The 24,780-nt window shown below is 43.1% G+C and overlaps 3 protein-coding genes across 3 annotated transcripts in view; 1 reads left to right on the top strand and 2 right to left on the bottom strand.

The window, feature by feature from the left end:
* LOC125674784 (uncharacterized) overlaps positions 1 to 24,780 on the top strand; it is a 44,142-nt gene that overhangs the window by 464 nt on the left and 18,898 nt on the right. The gene's annotated exons all lie outside the window — the stretch shown is intronic.
* On the bottom strand, positions 13,160 to 14,563 carry LOC125651367 (uncharacterized protein F54H12.2-like). Its single transcript, XM_056161003.1, has 2 exons — positions 13,529 to 14,563; positions 13,160 to 13,399 (listed from the first exon to the last, which is right to left on the bottom strand). Exons 1-2 carry the CDS (start codon positions 14,561 to 14,563, stop codon positions 13,160 to 13,162), a joined length of 1,275 nt encoding a protein of 424 aa, XP_056016978.1.
* Positions 21,913 to 23,820, bottom strand: LOC130053638 (uncharacterized). The gene has a single exon (XM_056161002.1). The coding sequence runs from the start codon at positions 23,818 to 23,820 to the stop codon at positions 21,913 to 21,915; it is 1,908 nt and encodes a 635-aa protein (XP_056016977.1).

Genomic DNA, 24,780 nt, shown 5'->3' with positions numbered 1-24,780 from the left:
GCGGTTCACGAGATAATCTTACAAAGTAGGAATAATAATAAATCCTTATAAATGCAGTAATAAATGTTATTTGTTGGTTGGGGCCGCCGCCGTATGAAATTTGACGTGAAAATGTAAAACATGCATGTTACTAAATATATATGAAATATAGGTAGAAGCGTTTTTGATAACTGCTTGTCCCTTCGTTTGATCGAGCATACTATTACTCACTAATTGGCCATGTGGTTTCAATAAAAGTGAGTTTGGATGACCACAATATGTGGTGGTAGATGGGTACCTGTAAAGTGCGAAACGAAATCGAAACGAAACGAAACGAAATCTACCAAAATGAAACGAAATCTACCGAAACGAAACCTACCGAAACGAAACGAAACCCAACGAAACGAAACCTAACGAAACAGATTGTATAACCGAACTCTTTTAATTATGATAATTAAAAATGGTACCTTAGGTCCCTGTGAAAGTTACCCCATATAGATAAAATTCGCCTCCCCTTTAATTGATGTAGGCTTTCGGCTTGACTGTTACAAAGTTTTAAAAGTTGGAAAGGGGGGAGTAAGCACAAAGTACATATCCGTAGTTGATTAAATGTCATGTACAATTAGTTTCGGATCCATATATTTCAGAACCGAGGGTTACAGTCTCAGAGATCTGGGGAAACACTCTATACGAGGGGTGGGGTCACCGACGTTGGATCCGCCTTTGGGCATAGATACATTGTTTGAAGAAGCTGGTGTCTGAGAAAATTGAAAGCAGGAAGAGCTCTTAACCTCTTATTTTATCTCTAACTGCTGAGGTACGAGTACTTTCAATAATGGAAAAACTCTATACATTTGGGATGTTGCTAAGACAGGGAATTGAAAACGGGACGGAAAACGGAATTTTTTTAATGCAATAATATTAGGAGGAGGTCGGCATTTTGTAAACTGAAAAGGCTTATGAACAAGGGGATTTTAAGCAGAAATCACAAAGAGAACGGGAGGATATATTCAGAATCCATCGTTTGATATACTACATACAAATACACAATATCCACATGTATACATATATTTGTCTTTAGAGCAAAAAATACTGAAACATGTATTTATACCCAAAATCGGATTCAACGCCGACGACCCCATCCCTCGTTTAGTGTGTTTCCCCAGACCTCTGACCTGTGAGACTGTAACCTTCTGTTCTGAATTGCACATGGTATTTATGTACTTTGTGCTTACCCCCCCCCCCCCCTTTTTTCCAACTCTTAAAACTTTGTATCAGTCAAGCCGAAAGCCTACATCAAAGGGGAGGTGAATTTTATTTATATGTGTAAACTTTAACAGGGGCCTAAGATACCATTTTCAATTATTATAATTAAAAGAGTTCGATCATACAATCTGTTTCGTTTCGTTTCGGTAGGTTTCGTTTCGTTTCGGTAGATTTCGTTTCGTTTCGTTTCGCACCCGTGGTAGATGGATAGAAAGTCACAGTACAAAATGTCACAGGATTGATTGATTGATTTTATACTGTTTAACGTCCCACTCTCGAGAATTTTTCACTCGTATGGAGACGTCACTATTGCATATGAAGGGCTGCAAAATTAGGCCTATACTCGGCGCTTACGGCCTTTGAGCAGGAATCTTCATCGTGCCACACCTGTTGTAACACGGGACCTCGGTTTTTAGCTCAACTGAGCTGAAATCTCAAGTGAGCTTTTCTGATCGCCTGTTGTCCGTCGTCTGTAAACTTTTTACATTTTCGACTTCTCCAGAACCACTGCGCCAATTTCAACCAAACTTGGCAAAAAATATCCTTCAGTGAAGGGCTTTCAAGTTTGTTCTAAGGAAGGGTCATACCCCCTTCAAAAGGAGATAATCACAAAAATGCAAAAATAGGATGGGGTCATTTAAAAATTGCCTCAAGAACCACTGGGCCAGAAGAGCTGAAATCTACATGAAAGCTTCTTGACATAGTACAGATTCACGTTTGTGAAAATCATGACCCCCAGGGGTAGGATGGGGCCACAACAGGGAATCAAAGTTTTACATACAAATATATAGGGAAAACACTGGGCCAGAAAAGTAGAATTTTACATGAAAGCTTCTTGACATAGTGCAAATTCAAATTTGTTAAAATCATGGCACCAGGGGGTTAGGATGGGGCCATAATAGAGAATCAAAATTTTACATAGTAATATATAGAGAAAAAAATCTTTAAAAATATTCTTCTCAAGAACCACTGGGCTAGGAAAGTATGACTTTACATACTGTATGGTTCTTGGTCAATAAACAATACAATACATGAAAGTTTCCTGACACAGTGATGTTTCAAGTTTGTTAAAATCATGCCCCCCCCCCCCCCCCCCCGAGGGTAGGATGGGGCCACAATAGGAGATTAAAGTTTTACATACTAATATATAGACGAAAAACTCTTTAAAAATCTTCTCTTGAACCACTGGGCCAGAAAAGTAGAAAGAGCCAGAGCCACAAAGTACTAAAATTAGCCCTTTCGCCAAAATAAATGAGACTTTCACAGTTAATGCTCTAGGATTTATAGGTTATAGAACAATTTATTTTACAACTATATCTTTTCTAGTTTTCGTTTTACAGTCGTTTAAACTTTGCGTTGTTTTTCAACAAAAAAGCAATATAACGTCATGATGTTGACGTTATGAGAATCGCAGTGTAATACACAAAAAATGGAAGCATAGGTTAATTTATATTTTTTGGGCTTATTCTGGTTGTAAATCACAATTGTTAAAATACTAGGAACTTGTATATTTTCTATCACGATGTTTAAATTTGTGATATATCTCCCTTCCCCTCTACATAACACTTTACAATTTTTCCCCGCTATATTGGACATAATTGAAAAATCGTGATCAAAAATTAAAATTCCTTTCAGTGAAAAGACCACAGCAAATAGTATTGTTTTACCGTCTATCTCAAAGACGAGTTTATATTTTCATGTTGAATATATCTATTCGTATCAATTTCCATTAAAATTGATATTAATTGACGATAAAAAAAAAAAAAAAAAGAGAGACCACTGTATAATTTTGGTTAAACTTGAGTAATTATAGTAACTAATTAGAAAAATGGATTTTTTGAACATCCACCTCGTACATGCAAACTAAAATTTTAAAAATAAAACACGGTGGACCTTTAAAATTGTCGGCACTTCTGAAGTCTTAATTTTCTGAGCGAGGTAGACCTTTAAGTCCACGGAGGATCTAAGTGCATACATGTATCTGACATCTGTGTCTCCTTTGTGCCACCATGCACCTTCGTGTGATAAAAAAAAAAGATAATAAATACTATAAAGCGAAATATTAGTGGGTGAAAATTAAAACGTATAAAACGGCGACTTGTATATATTCATACATTTAATGATATATACTATTGTAAATTTAAAATAGTAATTTAAAAAAAATGTACCTTCACTGTCTATCTTTAAAGAATTATCATACTGATTTGATAACTTACTTAAATTGTTTACATGTTGGAGTTTGCTATTCGAAACAATTCATCTTAATTACTCTTAACTTATGACGTCCGTTATGTATTGATTTTTCACGTTTATATGTTTGAAGCAGATAAATTGTTTTTAAAACCCCCAGAAATAGAGTGGACAGTGTCGCTAAATGGATTTTAATTATCTCTAAATAGAAACCTCAACATGTTTGTAAATCGGGATTATTTCTTGTATATAGATATATCAAGATATTGATACATATCCGTATGCAGACTCACACCTTTATGAAACGCCCAAATTCTTGACATCCCGTACGTGTTAGTCGGCACATTTTTTCACAGCACGAGCAGCACGAGTTCACCAAATAAGAGACTTTCAGGATCATTTGACTCTAAAAATGAACAAACGTTTGATAGCTAGGCACGTAACATCGGTTTAAAAAAGAGAGGGGACAGTCCTAACTTGCGCCAGCCGAATAATTTAACACGGAAAAAAGGGAAATTAAATATATCAGAATGAAGTGGAATGGTTAATAATAAGAAAAATATTGATCATTTTAAGATTTGATTAAACTTCCCGTACCTGTATACAATATTACAGATCTCTCTCTCTCTCTCTCTCTCGATCGATCGATCGAAGTTATAGATTCAGTACAGTTGTATAGCGTGTATGAATAGACGCAACTAAAATGCAAATCGTCAAATCATTTTGTCTGTATATTTTTTGTGTAAACTAGTTGCATTTGACACCGAGAGTACAGTAGACTTAGATGGGTACACGTGGCGATCTATCCACTGCACACTTAAAGGAATTGAATTCGGGAGGGGGGGATTGGGACAGTTTGAGTGGATGAAGACCACCACCCACCACCGCCACCACACACATGTACACAATTTAAGGTTTCGAAGATTGGACAATTTAAGCACCATTTCCTGTTGCTATTGTAGGCGGGATTATTAAATTAAGATATATTTACATGTATTGGCAAAACACATGTCCAGTTTATTAATTGGCAAAACATATATAATATAGCATTCTACGGAAGCCGATAGATGCCAGGGTATAGAATTAATATTTATTTAACTGGCGGCCGCCACTTAATTTATGTGGCGGCCGCCACTTATTATCTGGCGGCCGCCACTTATTAACTGACGGCCGCCACTTATTATCTGACGGCCGCAACTTAATTTAACTGTCGGCCGCCACTTAATTTATATGGCGGTCGAGACTCAAATTAAATCATTTATATGGCTGTCACCAGTTATTCAATTCCTCTCTCTTTCTCTATCTCTCTCTCTCAAAATGAAAGGGGTGCAATCCCTCCCAATGCTTAGTAATATGTATGTGATATATATATATATATATATATATATACACACACACAATTAAGAGCATTAAATTATTGTTTTTCGATTGTAATGTTAAATACGTAGAACCAAGGGGCTGACCCTCCATTTTTTTGACAACGTTCAATTTCTATTATCTTCACATGCAAACTATGATTATTTTCACATGTGAAATAAGATTAATTGGCGGATTGGCCCCCACCCCACTCTTTTGGTGGAAGTAATGAATGGTAAAGATGTAATAATGAATGAACTGATCAATTGAAGAATGAACGGAGCCCCCTCCCTCCAATTTAGGAGTACGAAGTTTGGACAAAAGAGACATTTTAGGTTCCTTTTTTGCTTGTCAACAATTGTAGAAGACAATTTCTCCTCCGAGTGTCCCTATACACTTTGATAAACGATGCTGCGTGTTTGCGTACTATTCTAAATCTTTCCAAAATAATCACTCAGCGATACGAATTACATTGTTTTTGCAATTGGCAGCCGCCATATATGAATTAAGTGGCGGCCGCCAGATAAAATAACTGGCGGCCGCCAGTTAATTTATATGGAGGCCGCCAGTTAATTAGTGGCGGCCTCCAGTTAAATTAAGTGGCGGCCGCCACATAAATTAAGTGGCGGCCGCCAGTTAAATAAATATTAATTCTATACCCTGGCACCTATCGGCTTCCGTAGCATTCAGCCCGTCTGTCATAATTTAATTTTACTTGTATCACGCAATTTGACTTGTTGAGCACGCTGAAAAAAATATTTGTTTATATATTGGATAAATGTAACTTGGTATGGGGACACACCTCCTTGACAACCAAGAAGACACTACTTTTCCTTTTCTAATTTTACATTGGACAATGGAACACTGATGCGTTGATAGGCCTTCGAACTAGGCCTATGAAATAGAAAATGAACGAAATTAAACATGCACAATAAATACTGTATTGTCTTACCCCCCCCCCCCCCCCCTAAAAAACACACACACACACACAACAAAACGCAGTCTTTGAATTGTTTACAAATAAAGTTACATAAAAGTAAAAAAAAAAAAAAAAAAAAAAAAAGAAACTCTTGACATGTACGACGATAGCATATATGGAATTAAAAAAAAAACCGGTATATCGAGTACATGTATTTTCATATGGGGGTTACTTGATCCGCCTATCGAACCATAAAATACGTCATGAATGTTTTACAACAGATGACGTCAGTAGTATAAGCCCTCCCGATAGGGGGTTCAACTGAGTGCACTTTTTATGCAAATGAGGTCAAGCAAGGGCGTCTTTTGATTGGTCAAGCGGTGTCGGGGTCAACGGAGTGGTTCAATATCTAGGACGGGGTCAACTTGCGGACCCCAGCAGGGGTTGTAGGCCGGGTGTCGGGTTAATAGGCTGGCCTATTGCCGCTGGTCTAATTTTAGCTCTATGATGCGGTACTTTCGCTTTGAGTTCCTGGAAAAGGAACCTGGAGCTATTTTTCTGAAAATCGGTATAAAATCCAGTGAAATCCTGTGTATTTCTATGTATTCCTGTGTATTAAATCTAAAGAATAACACAAGGTTTTAAGTTGACATGTTTATTAAAGAACAATGGTACAAGCATAGAACAATGCAAAACAGTTCAATAAGCATAAAAACAGTTCAATAACCATAAAAACAGTTCAATGAGCATAACAGTTCAAGCACAGTCCATTACTTTCTGCTGAGTTTCTTCTTCTTTTTTCGCGGTTCTTCAGTAGGTGCGGGGGGATTCCACATCTCTAACGGTTTGTATTCTCTCTTCACAGGGGATTTTGAGCCAGGTACGGGCCCAATCATCGCATCTATCTCCAGTTGTTCTTCTGGACACTCACTAATCCAGTGTCCTATTTTTCCGCATTTGTAGCAAGGATCCTTTTGTTTGGTTTTCTTGCTGGTCTGTTGAGAATCTGCTGACCACGATTTCTTACTGGTCTGCGGATAATCTGTTTTCTGTGGGCAATCCGGCGACCAATGTCCTGTTTCTCCACACGTGTAGCACGGGTTAGCAGTGTAATCTGGAGTGTATTCCTTCCTAGGTTTTTTAGAAGTCAGCTCTTCCAGCTTCTTCAGTAGGACTGTGGTATGATTTCCAATCTCATTACTCAGCACATTAATGCGGTTAACGATCCCGTCTAGTGTCGTGGTAATGATCGCAAAGTCTTCTTTGTTCATGGTCGGAGGGTCATTCTGAGCGTTATAGAGGCCCAGTTCCAGTCCCGTAGCGTCCTGTGAATCGGGAAAATAGAAGCCTAATCCCGGGTCTGTCGGATTCTGGCTAGGGAGGTAATCCGAGGTCTGGGGCATCTTCACTTGTCGAGCAACGTAGTCTGAAGGCGTGAGATTGAAGCTCGTGGTCTGGTTCGAGGTCTGGGCCATCTTCTCTTGTCGAGCAATGGGGTATGGAGTCGTGAGCAACAAGTTCGCGGCCTTCCCCAGTTCAGGCTTCTGATCGTCACTCTTAGCTTTCTTCAATTCAATGTAGTCTTTCTGTAGTCCCATCTGCTTCTGTACCAGCTGATCTATTTTCTTCTGAGCTTTGTCCACAAATTCTAGTTGTTTCTGAGCCATGTCTTCTGGAAGGTGATTGAAGATCGAATGAGGACTGACAGTGGGGCTCCGCTTTTATAGCCAGCAAAATGTCTAGACTATTCTGTCTCGTGGGGGGCACGTGGGGAGCACGTGGTTGCACCATCTTTTTCTGGAAAAACCGGTTTCAGCTAGAACATCGCGCGACCAGCGCGTGCTAGTGCCCTAATTGAACTTGAAAAGCCGGTTTCTCGCGACCAGCGCGTGCTAGTGCACATTGGTACACATTGACTTTAGTGGAATGGAACTTATATTGGTGTTTAAAGTAGCCCTAAAAAGGGCTGTGCATGAAGTTTTTATTTTTAAAAATGGCCAGCTTCATACGCAGGTTCTTCTATATACACGTGTAAGTCATGATCTTCGGATATAATGTGTTGTACTAATTGTCGAGCTCTTCTCCCGGGGAAACGTATCTCTTCGACGGTTTCCCACATCCAGTGTGCATCCCAAAACAATACCCATACACTTCTTCGGTAACGTGGTTTCTCCAGTCGAATAAATCCCGATACTTTTTGAGTGCCGTTCAATAACGTGTAAAACTGGTAAATCATGTACTGTATGAGGGGGGGGGGGAATTTTTCAGGTACATGTCACTTAAACGCAGGCAAATATCCTCCACTGTTTCATGTGACCGCAATACATAGTCAAAACACCAATTTTTAGATCGGCCCCAGCGTAATCGATGCCGACATCTCTGTACTAAATTGTCCCAGATCTCCATCTCGTCTACATAATCTTCTACTATGGTTAAATTCTCCACTTGTTGTATTCCCTGGCGGCGGCGTCTCGCTCTTAAAACTCTCCGTGTATCCATGACTGAAGGTCAGACAAGAATGACTGTAGAAAAACCAGTTGACGTACAGGTGCTTGATCACGTGGTGCAGGTGCTTGATCACGTGATGCATAACCTTTACCTATAAATACAGGTGTTTTCTGAACGTTCGTTATTTACTATGGGCGGCAGTGCTACTACGAGAATAAATGGATATAGCTATGTACTACAATGTATGAACGTGGCCTTACATAACCCTCTCATTCAAAATGCTCGTCAATTTGTACAACAGATGTCACCGGAGGTCAGAAATGTACATAGTTTTCAACGGATTGCTGATTCATTAGCGGAGAATACCAATACGGGACGTTTACTCATGATTTATTTGTATGCTGAGGAATTGAAACAGAACCTTCCAGACCAGATGAGTGACATTGATCGGATCTTACGCGATTGTCTACAAAAAGGATTCGTGGAACTGATTCGTATGAAAGGAATGGCTGCCCTGTTATAAAACAAGAACGTTTTGGAATTTTTTTCATTTACAAACCATGGCTGAAAGTGACAACATCGCAGAAAAAGCGCATAACCATGCATTAGAATGGGTCGAGAAAATGCAAGACGATACGGTGTTTCAATTCGCTAAAAATTTTCTGATAGCGGGGGTGTTTCCAATGACTCTGGACGAATATACAGATCTACGGAACCGGCTGTACATCAATCTCTATAACGATGCGGGATTGATGTTAATTTATGTCCTGGGGGAGGAATTCAAGAAACGCATGCCTGAAAAAACCGCCGAGATTGAAAGTATCACCAAGGACTGGCTTCGAGAAGTATACATAAAGTGTGAAGAACTTAATTCATTTCATTTATTCCCGGAGGATGGCCAGCAGTGACCACATCACAGAGAAAGCGATAGTTTATGTATTGGATTATCTCACAGACATTCATTCTTGGCAGATTGAATTTGTGTTACACTATATGCGAGAAGAATTATTTCCCATCAGCTTAAAGGACTATCCATGTCTCTGTCAGTATTTGATCGAGAACCGGATCACCCCGCAAGCCTTAGTATTGATTCATTTAATGGGCCAGGAATTGAAACGAATTCGACCCACAGACAGAGCAGAAATCGAGAAAATCAGACTACGATGTCTTCGAGAGATGTACGTCAAGTTAAACGTGTGACTTTTAATCTGGACAATAATGAAGTGTATCTGTTACCCGAAGAAGACCGGACAAGTATCTGGATGACTGTAGCCGCTGATCGATATCGATTTCAACGCAGGATTCGAGAAATGGAAAAAATGTTGGACCCTATTTTAAAAAGACATGTGAATTGGTGTTGTGTGTGGGAGTTATGTATTTGAAATATGTGACATGAATAAAAATTGTTTACACGAAAGCTGTGTTTGGTTGACTCTCTCAGAGAAGGGTTTATTTGTTGAGGAATCCAGAAAATCCTAAAGGTAGAGTGAAAATCGAATCAAATAAGGTGTTTTCTATCGAATAGACCTTATGAGATGTTTTTAGGGATGTACATGGTCGAGAAATAAATTTTTAAAGAGGCGGTGAAGAAACATTGAACCTCGACTCGACCTCTTTAATAGCTGTTTCTTTGAAAACTATGCGACGTAGCAAAATAAAAATAAGTTTAACGAATTCCGCGCCCCAGAATCTATCAGATTAAATCTACCATGCACAGATATCGAATGTCTAGAAAAAGACAATGAGAAAAAACTCTCTACTCGAAAGCACAAATCAGCCATTTTGACGGCCGCCATCTTGCCTTCGTCTCCGAAGCGAGGGATGTTTTCGAGGAGGTCCGCGCTTTCCTGATATATACCGGCGCGCTCGCCAGTTCGCTTCACTGGTGATCCAGCACAGTTTTTGAATATTTTATAGAAGAAAGAAGAAAGAAGAATGGCTGCAAGAAGAGACCCGCTCTACAATTTCCAGACCTTGCCTGGGTTTCGGTACCGGCTCTTAGTGGTGGCTGAGGAACGGGTAGGGGAGAATTGGGTCGTGCGTTCTGAGAACGACCTGAGCACCTTCTCCCCTTTCGACCATAGTGGGGTCCGTGAGATCATCTGCCGGGTGCGGGCAGAGTATGAAGGGAGGGGACGCCGCCGCACCGCTCGAATCTCCACGGCTACGAGACCGCGCCGACGGGCCCCACAGCCACCCTCACCACCACCACCTTACTCCCCGGCGACGCCTACAACACCACCACCAGCGATCCCATCGGCACCAGTGGAATACAGCCCGGTGCCGATGAGCGACTCACCAGCGTCACCGGTGGAGTACTCACCGAGGTCACCGTCCCCCGCACCACCTCCCAGTCCAGCCCAGAGTCCGTCGCTGTTGGTGGCAGACACGTCATCACCATCACCACCGAGACCAGCAGCCCCTGCAAGACCCCCACCACCTACCATCCGGTTTGCAGGGAGGACTCCACCACCGAGACCAACCCACGCACCGGTGGCAACTCATCCCCCGACGAACCACCCTATGACTGTCCCTGGCTGGGCAGATAGGGCGGTTCCTATTTGGTTTAAGTGCCCTGTCTGCTGGCAAGACAGGGTACACTCCGGTATCACGTGTAGGGGATGTGGGCAGCGCCCAGCTTGCTGCTCGTGCGTGGAAGAGTTACAGGAGCGGCGACACACCCGGGGACGGTGCCCGTTATGCCGGTTTACCGGAACCAGGGATTGAAAGTCGGTCCTTAGGACCAAACGGCCCTTTTCAGGGCCACCAACTTTTTTGAAAAGACACTTTTTATTGCAAAAATCAAGAAACACACAAGTTTGTTTTAAAAAAGTTTTATTAACACAAGTAATAGCTAGAATAAAGCTATAATAAAGTTACATTTTCTTGACAATGTAAACATGTTTATGATACTGATAAGCAAAGTCACAAATCCATTGTCTATAATGAGTCCAATTGCCTCCGGCTAATCCACATCCAATACGATAAGGAAACGCTAAAGTCTGGTAAGACAAAGTGCCTAATTCCTGTAAACATTGTTGAAACCAAAGTTCACGTTGTTCGGGGGTATCGGCATACAGGGGTAAGCGTTGAGTGCCTCTCCCGTAATCCCATTGCGCTAACAAACAGATCACATCAGGATGAGTAGAATGAGGCATAATACACACAGTACCAGGTATTCCTCGATCCGCTGCTATAGCTAAATTTCTCCGTCCTAAAGGTTGTCGGGTCGCATACAGATTAGCCCAAGGAAATCGGTCGGCAATACGTTGACTTAACCCATGAGGTTTCACCGTTAAACAGTTACATTGTTGTACAATAGCATCCACCCAAGGTAGAGATAATACATCTCCTCGTAGATCCGTCACCGACATGCTGGTTGACAGGTCTCACAGGTACACGTTAACCGGGGTTCTTGACTGTAAGGACAATGTTGAAACAGGTGGGGTTTAAACTTTCTCTGAGTCCAGCGCTCTCTAAACTCCTGACAGATCTCACAGGTACAGTCCTTATGCGCTATTTCTTCTTCAGGGGTGATGGTACAATGCTGCGGACACTTACACGGTAGCCAGGGTTCTCTAGTGTGACCACAACATTTATAGACAAAGGGACAATAATTCAGCTCTGCCATATACTCTATCCACTTATGTTTGGCCAGGATGTTTTCTTTTTTATAATGAAAACAGCCACAAGTTCTCCAAGGTCCTCGGCAATACCCACACACTAGTACATCTTTCTCATCTTGCACGTACCGTTCAAACGACATGATTGAGAAAAATGGTAACAAGTGACCTATTTATATAGTGTTTTTTTTATGAATCATCAACATGACGTCAGCCATCTGAGGTAGGGGATGTTTTCAAGGACGTCCGCGCTCTCGCCTTTTTAAAACGAGCGCAACGTCAAAAATCGGGCATTCCGATTTTTTAAAGGAACCAGAGAATATGAGTCGCAGAGTAGGACCAGACCCTACAGTGAATGATTATTGTATCAAATGGGAGGAGGATTGGGACGAAGAGATTGCCCCGCCGGCCTCACAGGAGGCTCTTCCCCCACCGCCCATGAGCCAGGATCTGCCCCCGCCAGAGGAAAACTGGGACGCAGAGTTGGAAGTGGTGCAGCGGCCTCCGGGGAGATTGTTTTTTAATAAACACGGGTTGCCTGTTTTTGTGTTTGACCACGAGCAACCCCCGGAGGAGCAGAAAAAAAAGAGAAGAAAGAAGAAGAAGAACAGACAGTGAGGGGGGACAGAGCAGAAAAGAAGAGAAGGAGAAGAGAGAAGAAGAAGAAGAAGAGAGAAGAAGAAGAAGAAGAAGAGAAAAGACCAAGAACAGAGAGAGAGAGAAAGAAAACAGCCCTTTTCAGGGCTACCCATTCTTTTTGAAAAGACATGGTTGATTACAATGACAAGAAAAAAAACCCACAAGATTTTTTCCAACGTTTTATTAAACTCCAACTATGAACAATAACAATACAATAACATAGTTTACAATACATTCAGTCTTTGACATTGACAAGTTTGTCCTTGATGGGTTCTCGGTTTTCGGAAGGTCTCTTTAAACCAATCAGCCACAAAACGATCGCGTTGTAAGGCCGTGCCTTTCCAGGGAAGTAACCATTCTTGTACGGTGCTTCTATGTCGATGGCGTTGATGTAAAAAATACACACAGTATTGTCCACAGACATCCGTATTCAAATCTTGATAACAATGGGTGTTATGAATCCAAGTCTCTCCGTGGCGTTGAATAAAGTCTTGGATGTCTTTATGGCTGGGAGGTAATCCGTAAGAATCAAAATATTCGACGGTAGGGCTACTCAAATACAAACAGACCCAATGCGCTCCAGGGCGATCGTGAGGGTCTGTATTCACCACGATGGCTTTGTGATGAGGTAACAGCTCGGGTATGACATCTCGAGGATACACACCTGCAAATGTCGGTCCTAAATCTCGTTGTAAAACATCTCTCAATTGGTGGGTATCCATCTCTCTCTCTCTCTCTCTTAGTAATCGATACTGACTTCTCGTTGTTTGTTGATTTCTAGCAGATTGTCGAACACGGCATACACCACACAGTTTAAGGTCCTGGCCACGTTGGCGGCAAATTGCACTTCCACTCTCAAGTTCCCCGTCTGTATGAGATGAAATTTATCCGTCTGGGCTTCTTGATCTTTCGTGAAATCCACACACCAGAGGGTGTAACCGTTTTTATACTCTTCCAGGGTAATGTCCGGAGCCCAGTCCTGGCCTAATTTTCCCAAGCCTTTGTACAGACTCAAATACGATCTCAGGTACTGATCGTCGGTGAAATTAGGTTCCAAAGGGCGGGTTTCCATCATTTCTCCATTGATACTGATTTCTAATTTCTTGACTCTCTCATTTTGGAAATGAAAGGGGTTTCTGGTATTATCCCCATTAAAAGCCGCATTGTCCACAAAGCCCAACACGATCAGTTTAGGCATCTGTCCTTGAAACAGATGATCGGTGATTTTAGATTGGGTGCCACTAGGAATGGTGAAGGTTTTCACTTCCACTCGTCTCAATGGATATTTCGCCGTTTGAGTACTCAGTTGCTGATTGATGAGATTAATGATACTCGGGACAGGTTTGACTTTCCTCACCCACAAGATCATACTTTGAATGACCACTTTCCCACTACTCCCGGCATCGGTCATCATGTAGAACTGGGGTCGAGCGCGATTGAATCTGAGACGGACATCCAAGCCATTAGGGAAACATTTCTCTTGCTCAAACAAATCCAGATGTAATCGATCCATCAACACGATCTCCTTACTGTCTGTAATCTTCTCGTGACGTTTTCTCAACCCTACATTCTTGGAATCATCCGGATACTCGGGAGTCGGGATGACGGCCGCGATGTTGACTTTGTTATTCACTACTGCAAATTCCACAGGAGTTTGAGCCAGAGCTTCTAATTTGACCTCATCCATATGTCCTGCCGTATCTTTTTCCCACAAGCTACAGGCTCTCATCTGGGTTTCCAGAGTCTTGGGTGCATAAGACAACAATTTCTCCAGATACGCTTTGTAGGGATAAGTATCCGTCCCCGGGGTAATGACTTTTCCATTGAGACTGACATCGATTTCACTGAACAAGGAATGGAGAATGTTATTCACGGGGGTCGAGGTCGAATGGCCTCCTGTGAGATTCGTTCCATTGGCTTTCGTGAATTTACAGACCATCTGGAGATAAGTTTGGGATAAATCCAGATATTCATCTCCTTGTCCTTTGATTTCAAATTCAATCGGAGCCGTATCCGAGTTGAGGGTACTGGAAATGGGGTAATATTCCATCCATTTCGAATCTTCTAAAGTGACGTTGGTCGGGGGCACTTTAAACAGTCCTAAACTGCTGGTGCCACAAGCGCAAGATTCTCGGTGCATCATATTGGAACGATGTGTTACTCAGCGTGAACTGGGATCAAATGTGTTCTGGTCTCCTTCTCACCCCCTTTTTATAGGGTTCTCAGTCGAAAATATCCAGAGAGCGTTTTGGCTTACCCCTTTTCACTAGCTTCCTACCTCCCTTCCTAGATCGCTTCCTAGGTTGCTTCCTAGGTCTCTTATGAGGCCCTCCCTGAGCTAAGATACGTTGTTTTCTTTTAACAAATCCTTTTCCTTCCTGTATTCCCACCTGTTTTCCCGCCTGTTTTCTTTTGAGGGTCGTGGTTCCAGGCTTCCTGAGTATTCCTGTGCGCGCTTTTCTTCCTCGTTTGGATGGGGTTTTTCGAGACCTTCGCCTACGAGCATACCCGGCTGTCTCTTTCAGGGCTTGGGCACCGTGTGTCTTGAGAGCGTCTTTGAGGGATCGTTTATTATCTAACACATCCATCCCTGTTTTAGCAGCAGCCTTTAAGGCACTTTTAGCCCCCGATTTGAGTAAATCGGTGAAAAATCCCTTTCCCTTCTGCTTTTCAGATTCTGGATCATATTCTTCTGTTGGATGGATTCTACGTCGTCTCCTCTGATAAGAGCGATAAGGGCGGTCGTAATCATAATATCTCTCTTGATAGACAGGACGCTGTTGTTGTTGTTGCTGTTGTGCGGGGGCTCCACCTAATAATCCGCTGATCAGGGGACCCGCCACTTTGCTAGCTATTCCCAACAGGGCTCCAAGCCCGTGACCCTGCTGCCGTATTAAACCTTTATGGTAGTGCATCTTGATGTAAATGAACTTCGTTAGGGGTTACACCCGCTTTTTATACTTTTTACGCCGTCTCTTTCTCTTCTTTCCTTGGCCCGCTTGACCCACAATGGCATTGGCAATCCATGGAATGAGAAACCAGATTCCGTGTCCTTTCTGGCGTCTGACTCCTCGATGGTACTTCATCTTTCAATACACTTTGCGGAAATGAAGTTTGACTAAGGAGCGCCCATTTAAAAAGCCCATAGGACGCCCTAAAGAATTCATGATGTGTACCTCAATGGTATCGAAATATTTCTTACTCAGTTTCAAATATTCGGCTCGAATCGGTTCCCAACGGGCTTGTTGTCGATCGTCGTATTGACCCGTACAGGGGACGACTCTCAATAATTTCAATTTGTTGGTGCCCACCACTTGAGGATCCACAATGTCACAATACACATACATGGCTTTCAGATTGTCGTAGACATCCATGGTCGTGTTCCCCAAGTAATTCACGTTGATCCATTTCGTCATGGTTTCATCGCCCAGGATCATTTTGTCACTATCCAGACCTAGCTTGTACGCTAAGGGCGTAGGGAAACGAATGCACATGGGGGTGGCTCTCAGTGTTCTCCCATTTAACTGATACTCGACACGATCGTACTCGGGGTGATACACTAAGATCTGGTTGTTCCCCTCTTCGTTAGGATTCCCTAACTCGGTCCATACTTTCCACAGGGTTCTCCTTAAGGCTGCGTTGATTTCATTGATTAACGCCAAAGGTTGTGTATAAGCTCCGGGTCGGAAGTGAATGCGAATGATATCGAAGGGAAATAAACTATCCCCTCCCTCAAAGAGATGGGACCATGGCGTCAGATGCCAGGGGACCACCACCTCACACCTGGCCATCGTGACTTTGCCCATATTCTCTGTCTTAAATCTTTCCCATTTATAAGTGTTGGGATCTTGGACATGTTTCGTATACGGATCTGGAATGAGAACGTCCACATAAGCCTCGCTATCCGATACGTTTTGTAAGTTGGCCGAGTACATCATTTCGGTCAATCCGACTTCCCATTCTCCATCCGTTAAGTCCATGGTGTGTGGCAATAACGTTTTAAATTGAGCAGTCGTATTCGTCGGAAACGATTCCATCGACCCATCACTCAACAGAGTCATGTAAAACCCTTCTCCTCCTCCAGCCATGATGTCTTAAATGAGACCCTGTCTCTGTTTTCTTCTCTATTTATACTCATAACACAATGAACATTTTCATATTTTATTGAACATACAACATAATGTTAATACACAATTTTACATGTCATTCTTCTTGATCGCGACCACCACCGCACGTCAACGCATTCGAGTCTGGTAACGTCAGGGTTCGTCTCGGGACTAAGCGTCGTCGCATCACCAGATAGTGTCGGGTTCCCCAGCAATCGGCTACATCATAACCTTCATTGATCATGTCTTTAAAATGTCGGAGACAGTCCTCGGAATGGTCAAACCAAGGACTCTCATTTAAGGTCCAATCGGATTCGTCTTGTCGTCCCATCAATCCCCAGAAGGCTTTCACTTTCCAACGAAAATCTTGATACTTGGTCTTCATGATAAAGGCTGACCATCTGTGAGGTATCAGTATACGTTTGTACAAGTACACCGGTTGATCTAACACTTTGTGTTGTTTACAATGCATCAAACACATCTGCTTATCCGCAAACCATGCCGTTTTCTTTCCCTCTTGTTTCCAGGCGTACTGTGTGTTAGCCATGGTGAACTGGTGAATCTGAAGAAGATCGATCCTGTTTTATACTCGGGCTCGCTAACGTCATTTGTGGACTAGGCATGACGTAGCCCACGAGAGAACTTAAGGTCACCATCCAAAAATCACGATTGGGATCGCCTAAGGCTAACATGACGACCGAGGTGATAATGATGGTTAAACAGAGGAATAATTGTGCAAAATACACAATTTCTGCTCGAGGGACTTTTTCACCCAAGAAAGTCCACTGGGTGGTCATGGCAGAATGAGATCCGCTTGCGGAATCCATGAATCAAAACTGGGGGGATATCCTTTCCAACGCACTTTGACTTCTGAAATGACTTTTTTTCCCACACGCCGCTTTTTATACCCTAAGATTTCCTCCACTTCATAGACATCATCGTCTTTAATCACTTGTTGTAATTCCTTCTCGTAAAAGGTTCCTTCTAATTCTTCCCCGTGATCATCTTAAATGCGATAGACGTTTCGTCCTGGCACTTTTCTAGAGATGGTAAACAGTTCTTTGGTCCAATTCGGTAAATATCCTTTTTCAAACGTACGTTTAGCTTTACTAATGCGTACACGATCCCCCACTTGCAAGCGACTCGTGGTATCGGCACTCTGTTTTCCATACAAGGTTTTCCATACGGTCAAGACATTCTTGGCATTGACTTGAGCAGGAGCTCGCCGGATACTGCGATGATAGGTATGATTGTAACCATACACCAGATCGGCCAAGACATCGACATACCGTCGTGTTTTATGACGTGTAAAATACCGCCACATGCGTGCTTTCAGCGTGCGTTGAAAACGTTCCACAATACTGGCTTTGGTTTCGTCATTACGGGTCGTAAAGAAATGAATGGATTTGAAGGCTTGACGAAATTCTTTATTGGTAAATTCTTTTCCTTGATCGGACTGAATGCGCACGGGGCGACGTCCCTCTCGAAAAATCCGTCGTAAGCCTCGTATCATTTCTTTCCCCGTTTTCTGTTTTAAAGGCACGACCCAGGCATATTTAGACAGCACGTCAATGGCACATAATAAAAACGTATACCCATTATTGTCTTGTTTCAAGCTGGAGACATCGGCTAAATCTAATTGCCATTGTTCATCCATATCCGTCACTCGTGTTTGTCGTCGCATGAATTTCCTCCGTATCGGTTTATGCAAGGTATAGGTATCTTGAGCTTTCACCCATTCTCGAATTTGAGACAGAGTAATCTTGTGTCCTAATTGACGCACTTGACGATACAACGCCTGGACTCCCCCATAACCTGTCTTGGGATCGTAATACAGTCGCTGTAAGATCTGTTCTGCTTTCATGGTAGATTTAACCATTTTCCAATTTCACGTGATGTCTTTTTACTGGCCTCCCAGATATTTTTAGGGGTCATCATTCGTCTGGGAGTTTCATAGAAAGATTGGTCAAAACCAGAGATTTCTTGAAATCCACTCTCCTCTTCCTCTAGAGGTCTAGGTGTACTGATTTTCCCTGGTTTGTCCATGGCTTTTATAACATCCCGATTGTTCACATATCCTTTGGGAGCATGAGTCTCTTTTAACGCTTGAGCAAATTCCTCTAATCCCGTGGGTGGATCACGATGTCTTAAGGGTCTTTGTCGCTGGGTTTCGCTCATTAAATCCACAATATTGGAATCGGGAACCCTGCGTCCTCTATAGCTGATTTCTCCTTCTTTATTCCAAGTCACCACTTTGGATTTCTTGAGATGATCGAGTAATAAACCTGCTTTCTTTCGACCCGGTTTATTGACGCTTTTGATTATCTGTTCCTCCAAGTCATCGGGTGCTGAGGCGGCTGAGGGTGGTGAGGCGGCACTGGCTGCAGTGGTTGGGGAGGGCAGAGTCGCTGTGGTGGGATGTCGAGCTTGTTGTAAATATTGACGATAGCGATGAAGTTGATGCCCGTACAACCCCACTTTTTCTTTCTCGGTTAAATCATCTCGATGTTCAATCTCGTCCAAATCACTGCGTAAACCAATAGTCGAGGTAAATTCGGGAGGTTTAGGTAATTTGCCTTTTAATTCGTTGAGCATCGCTTCCGGTACCAACACCATTTTTCGACTCATGATTTCTTACAAATCTTGCCACACACAAACGAACCCAATCCTTTTTGGTGGATGAGTATACCTCGTCGTTTTTTCACGGGTTGAGTCCGGACTAAGCGTCTTTAGATGTGTTTCTTTCGACCCAGTTGTCGCTTCTGAGTAGGGGTGAGAGGAATCACCCCTTTTAATAGATTGTACACAATCTCACAAATCTTTAAAATGCAGTCATTGGAACAATGTTTCAACACCTCTGTCTTTAATTTGGTGGAATAGTGAGGAGCCGCTAACGTCTGCAAGAGCGGTAAATGAGGTCGTAATCGACATTCACACTTCTTCGTATGAGCCATGGTAATGAAGGGTGGGGCACCTTCCCCCTCCTTTTTATACCTAGTCCAGGACAATGGCACTCGGATGTTTAGGATCAAAACGCTTGTGATGGACGGTCTCTTCGTGACGATTGCGGTTCTCTCTCGCATTGAAGACCAGAGGGCAAAATTTACATTTATATTTCTTTTGCACCTGAACCGGTGTTGAGGTGGTTAAGGGTTGAAATTTCATGCTTCCAAAGGTATGAGCAAAACTCGGTAGAGCAGTATCACTGGTTCTGGAACTTCCTATAGGCCCATGCATGGGTCGTTCCATTTTCTTTTGAGCTAATCCGGCTTTCAGATTGGCTAACGTTTTAGTGACCTTGGGGGGAGTGGCCTTGGGAAACGGCATCTTCACAATGAGAGGGGTTTTCTTTGGAGCCCAATTGGGAAACGGATTATTCATCCTGAGAGGTGTCTTCTTAGGGGACTTCTTAGGGGCCTTCTTAGGGGACTTCTTAGGTGTCTTCTTAGGTAAGCGAATAATGAGTTTAGGAATTCTCTGAGGCGATTTTTTAGCTTTCTTAGCCCGTGGTTTCTTGGTTTTCTTGGGTTGTCCCCCACGGGGCTTACGGCCTGTTTCCCATTTGAATAAATGACGGATAATGGTCCCTCCTAAGAATCCGGCGCCTCCTCGTTTCAAAATGGCTTTTTTACGCTCTTCTTCATTGGTCTTCTTATCGGCAATGACACCCAAGTCTTGACGATGGGATTGAATGAACCGCTGAGTGATTTTATTGCCTGGTAAGACGCCTCGCAATAAATTTCGAGCTCCCATCGCAAACCAGTTGAGTAAGGCTCTACGTCCTAATTCAATGAGATGGCTCCGTTGAACGGGATCCCGTTCCCGTTGTAAACGGCGTAACGTTTTGACTAATTTACTCTTCGCGGAAGGTCTACCCATGGTGAAGACTGTCTTTCGAATGATACACCTGTCCATGATGTGACATTATTTATACTCTCGGGGGCATGTGCACAGCCAAGTTGGTAAAGAGTTGACTTCTTAATCTTAAATCGTCCGACGTCTGAGGACTCAAGTCCACTAGTAAATACCCGTGAGGTACACGGGTGGCGTCCTCATAGGCTGGAAGTAAATGCGGCATTTGTAATTGCCGACTTAACACCCCAATCTGAGATTTATCTCGAGGATTTTTAAACAGCACAAGATAGTGAGCATTCAGACTGATGGTACGATGTTGTACTGCTCGATCAAACAGATTTTGTGTGATATAAATGACACTGGTATTTCGATGATGCGCTTTGCGCGTAAACCAGTCGACAATCGATTCGATGGCTTTACCTCCCATCATATCATCAAAAATGAGTAGATGACGCGTACTGAGATCCGCCACTATCTGCTCATCGTCTTGAGGTATATTGCGGATAAAAGTGACCTTGTCCTGTAAGGATTCGTACGCGGACTGCCATTCTCGATAACACCATACTATCTTTTCGGGAGGCGGTGCAATCCACTGCGTATTTTGTACCAGTTGCTTCACAAATTCCGTTTTACCCGATTTAGAGGGTCCAGCCACCACCATGGTAAATTCATGTTTCAACTGAAAAGGCTCAAGTGTCTCGTAGGTATACATCTTGATAAATGACACAAGTTCATGGGATCATACATATTTATTAACAAGTAAAAATACGAACCGTTTCTACAAAAGCATCTCTACAAATAGGACATGTTCTAAGTCCTGAAGCACACATAGCACAAGTACATAAATGACCACAAGGTAAAAAAGCAATTCTCAAGTCTCGTTCTAAACAAATGTGACATTTCTGGGTACACATTGGATTCCCTGCCGCGTCTAAGGGTAAGTCTCCCCAATCGCGATCACTGTCTTTAGCGCGGGCATAGGCATTGAAGGCTTGTCGTACCCATTTGACACTTTTATTGCACAACACGTAAGCACAATGAGGGCTCCAATAGGCATGTTCTATCCAAGGATCGTCCCCGGGTTCCCAATGTTTGAGAGATAATGTGCAATGAAAACAACGCACATGATCATCCATTCCTTTGTAAAAGAATCCGGCTTCTGCAATGTTAGGTAATAAGTTCAACAGAATATCGGGGGCTGTATGAAATGACGCTAGACGAGCCGATAATTCACCATAGGAAGGCACTGAAGGATTCTGTAGTGATCCGTATTTACTCATTTTGCAGACTGATGGTTTTCTCTAGCATGTCCTTTTTTAATACCCGTAAGGCAGCGTGTCATAGTCATGAATACGATGACGTTTATCATACACCATGCGGTATTTCTTCACCAGAGGAATGGTTCGCACATCATGTTGGCGGGTTCGTTGAATAAAGTGCGGATAGCGGACATGGACTTCTTCTTCTTCTCCTTTTAACATTTTTTCCAACGTATCGAGAGACACGACTCTAGAGGCACGATAATTGAGTGTCAATCCTTTGACTTTGCAGACAGATTTTCCATTCTGGGTGTCGTATGCATAATTTTAGGGCCTCCCGACATGTACTTGATGATACGATCTCCACCCAATTCATCGGTCCAGCCGCCTAAACTGTTGATAATGGTCGGGTTGAACTGGCTCTCGTCGTGCTGATAGATGATACTATCCGTGTCAAAGTATAAGACACGCTCTCCCAAAGGCTGTAACGTCTCGTACAAATGTAAACGAGCATGAGCTGTTGTAAAACACGCCAGCACCACGTTTCCAAAGGGACAGTCTTCTAAAAATTCTTCTTTCTCCTGATAATTGATCAGCATCATATCACATTCGGGGCGTTCACGATTTTCTAAGAGTTCGACGCCTTTGACTTCTAAAGTGGCATCTTGTAATTTCTGTTGTAATTCTTCTTCCGTGAGATACAGGGATTTGGGTAATTGTAATCGTTGAGCAAATTTTCCCCACAAACAATTTAAAAAGAGTTTGGCAATGGTTCTTCGGACCGGATTTTTCTGGATGTCGGCCGGGTTCATGGCAATACCTTCTCGTTGCTGAATTTCCTCAATGTAATGTTGCTGCTGTTGGGCTGTTTGACAATCCTCGGGGAATCCGGAAGCTTCTTGTTTAATTTTCAAAAAGGTGTTGATATACGCTCGAAATAAGTGGTCACTGGTTTTCTCAAAATGCCAAACTTCGTAAATGCGGTCGAGACGATAACCCAGATCTAATGCTTTGTGAAGTTCGGTGGTCACCCAGGTGCCAGTGAGACTGCGTTCAGAATCGGTGTGCTGGCACCGCTCGTCGGGTCCTAAGTTGCGCTGTTCCACACAGGTGCGACATAAGGGAAAGAGTAATTTGCCCCCGGTCTTGTAAGGTAATACGGGGTGATACAGCTCTCGGGGTGGTAAGACACGACAACGAATGAGTCCGAAATAGTCTCTGACATCGGTGAAATGGCTGGTGATGACTTGGGGATGTTGGACGGGAAATGGCTTGTATTTCAACACGTACGGGTACAGGGAACAGACATCCACGTATCGCATATCCCCTTCCTCACAATACAGTCGTGTAGCATTGGTCCGCCCTCCGTACAAAGCGTCACGGGGATTCAAAGGATCTTGTATATCGACTCCTTGTAAAAATTCCTGTAAGTCGGCATTGGTCTGGGTCTGACGATCAAACTCGTGTTCCCATATGCTCACGACTGTATAGCCTTGGTCTTCTAAAGCACTGGCTCGTTTTAAGGTGTCCAGGTAGAGGTCTTGATACGTATGCTGAGCACGATGAGGATGCATGTCAGTCAACAGATTCGGGAAACAGGTGGGACAGCCGTGCCAGTAACAGCCATAGAATTCGTACACGATACGAGATTCCTCATCATACCCATCTACTGTATAGGGTCCAAGCGTGACTTCGCCCCCATTTCTAGCATGTCGTATGCAGTGATGTTGATGTTCTAGCCAGGCGAGCCATCGACAAGCTTTAGCTGAATATCGTCGTGCTGGGCGGTAGCCCATATTAGGAATGATGGCGATGGTATTTTCAACCATGAATCCTCGTCGGTAGGCTAAATTAGCCGTGCTGGCAAACGTGATGGATTCTTGAAAGGGGTCTACTTCCACCAGATCAAACAGGGTGGACTTGAAATGGGCACAACACCGGCGTAAAATATCCACGTCCGAGATGCAGTAAGCTAAGAATTCTTTCTGGAAATCAAAGACTTTGCCCTCTTGTTGATGGTACCAAGTATAGATGGCTTCACGATTGGCGGTGGACATATCGTCAGGATTGTAGAAATGAGCGGCCGGGTAAGGACCCACATACTGCTGGTTCTCTGTCGTGTTGAAAAAGTGCGGGAAATATCCTTTTTTCAATTCCGTTAATCCGAAAGCAGAGGGCATCTTGGCAAGAGCAAAGGGTAGAAAGTTGTAAGAATCGATGAATCTCAACCCCAAGACTTGCATGGATAAGATTTTACTACCGTTCAGGATGACGGTGGGTACACGCCGTGTGAACCAGGTAATTCAAAATAAACTGCCCATCGTATCCTTTGAAATTGTGGGCAATGATGGTGGCTTCATCGTGTTTGAGTTCCACATGGCCTTGCTCATCGGTCTCGCTCTGTAAGAGCCATTCCATAAACTGTTTTAACGTGTCGGGTCCTTGAAATAGGAAGCGGCGTTGTGATCCGAATCCTTCACAATGAGAACAGGGCTTGTCGATATCCACACTGTCGCAATGTTGACACACACGTTCTGCCACGCATAAATTGGGGATGTGAATACCGTTTTCCTGACTGCATTCGAAATCGTAATAAATGTATATTTTCAACTCCTCTTCTTCTTCTTTTTCTTTCTTAGGTTTGGGTTTCGTCTGTACAAAGCAGTGATGAGGCATGGTGACGACTTTGTGACAGATGCGGCATTCGGTTTGACCCCCACACGCGTGGCGTTTTAATAATTTCTTGGACATCCATTTCTGACACTGGTTACAGCGCCCCATTAAACTGCAGACCGTGGTCGTTGTATTACTGCTGTAGGGTTTTAAATGGTTCTGGTAACAAGCTGCATTTCTGAAAAATCCCTTACAATGAGGGCAATTCGTCTGAGTCCCGTCCGGGATACAGGGGGTATCGGATAAACAAAATGAGCATCGATGAGGACAGACGGTCCGATGTTCTTCAATGTGACTGTAGCCAACATCGCAATAATCGCAATAGTATTTGTTTTCCGTCACTCCAGGCATAGACACAATGGCCTCGTAATGCTCGTTATCCAGCAGGATATTCAAACAAGTCCCGTGTCCCGGTCCTTTGTAAATAGGTTCCAGTCGTAAACGAGCTGTATTCGTTTTGAATTGAA

Source organism: Ostrea edulis, chromosome 3 (assembly GCF_947568905.1).
Source record: "Ostrea edulis chromosome 3, xbOstEdul1.1, whole genome shotgun sequence".
NCBI lineage: Eukaryota > Metazoa > Mollusca > Bivalvia > Ostreida > Ostreidae > Ostrea > Ostrea edulis.
The sequence above is the reverse complement of the archived record's forward strand: the minus strand, read 5'-3'. Positions and strand labels throughout refer to the sequence as shown.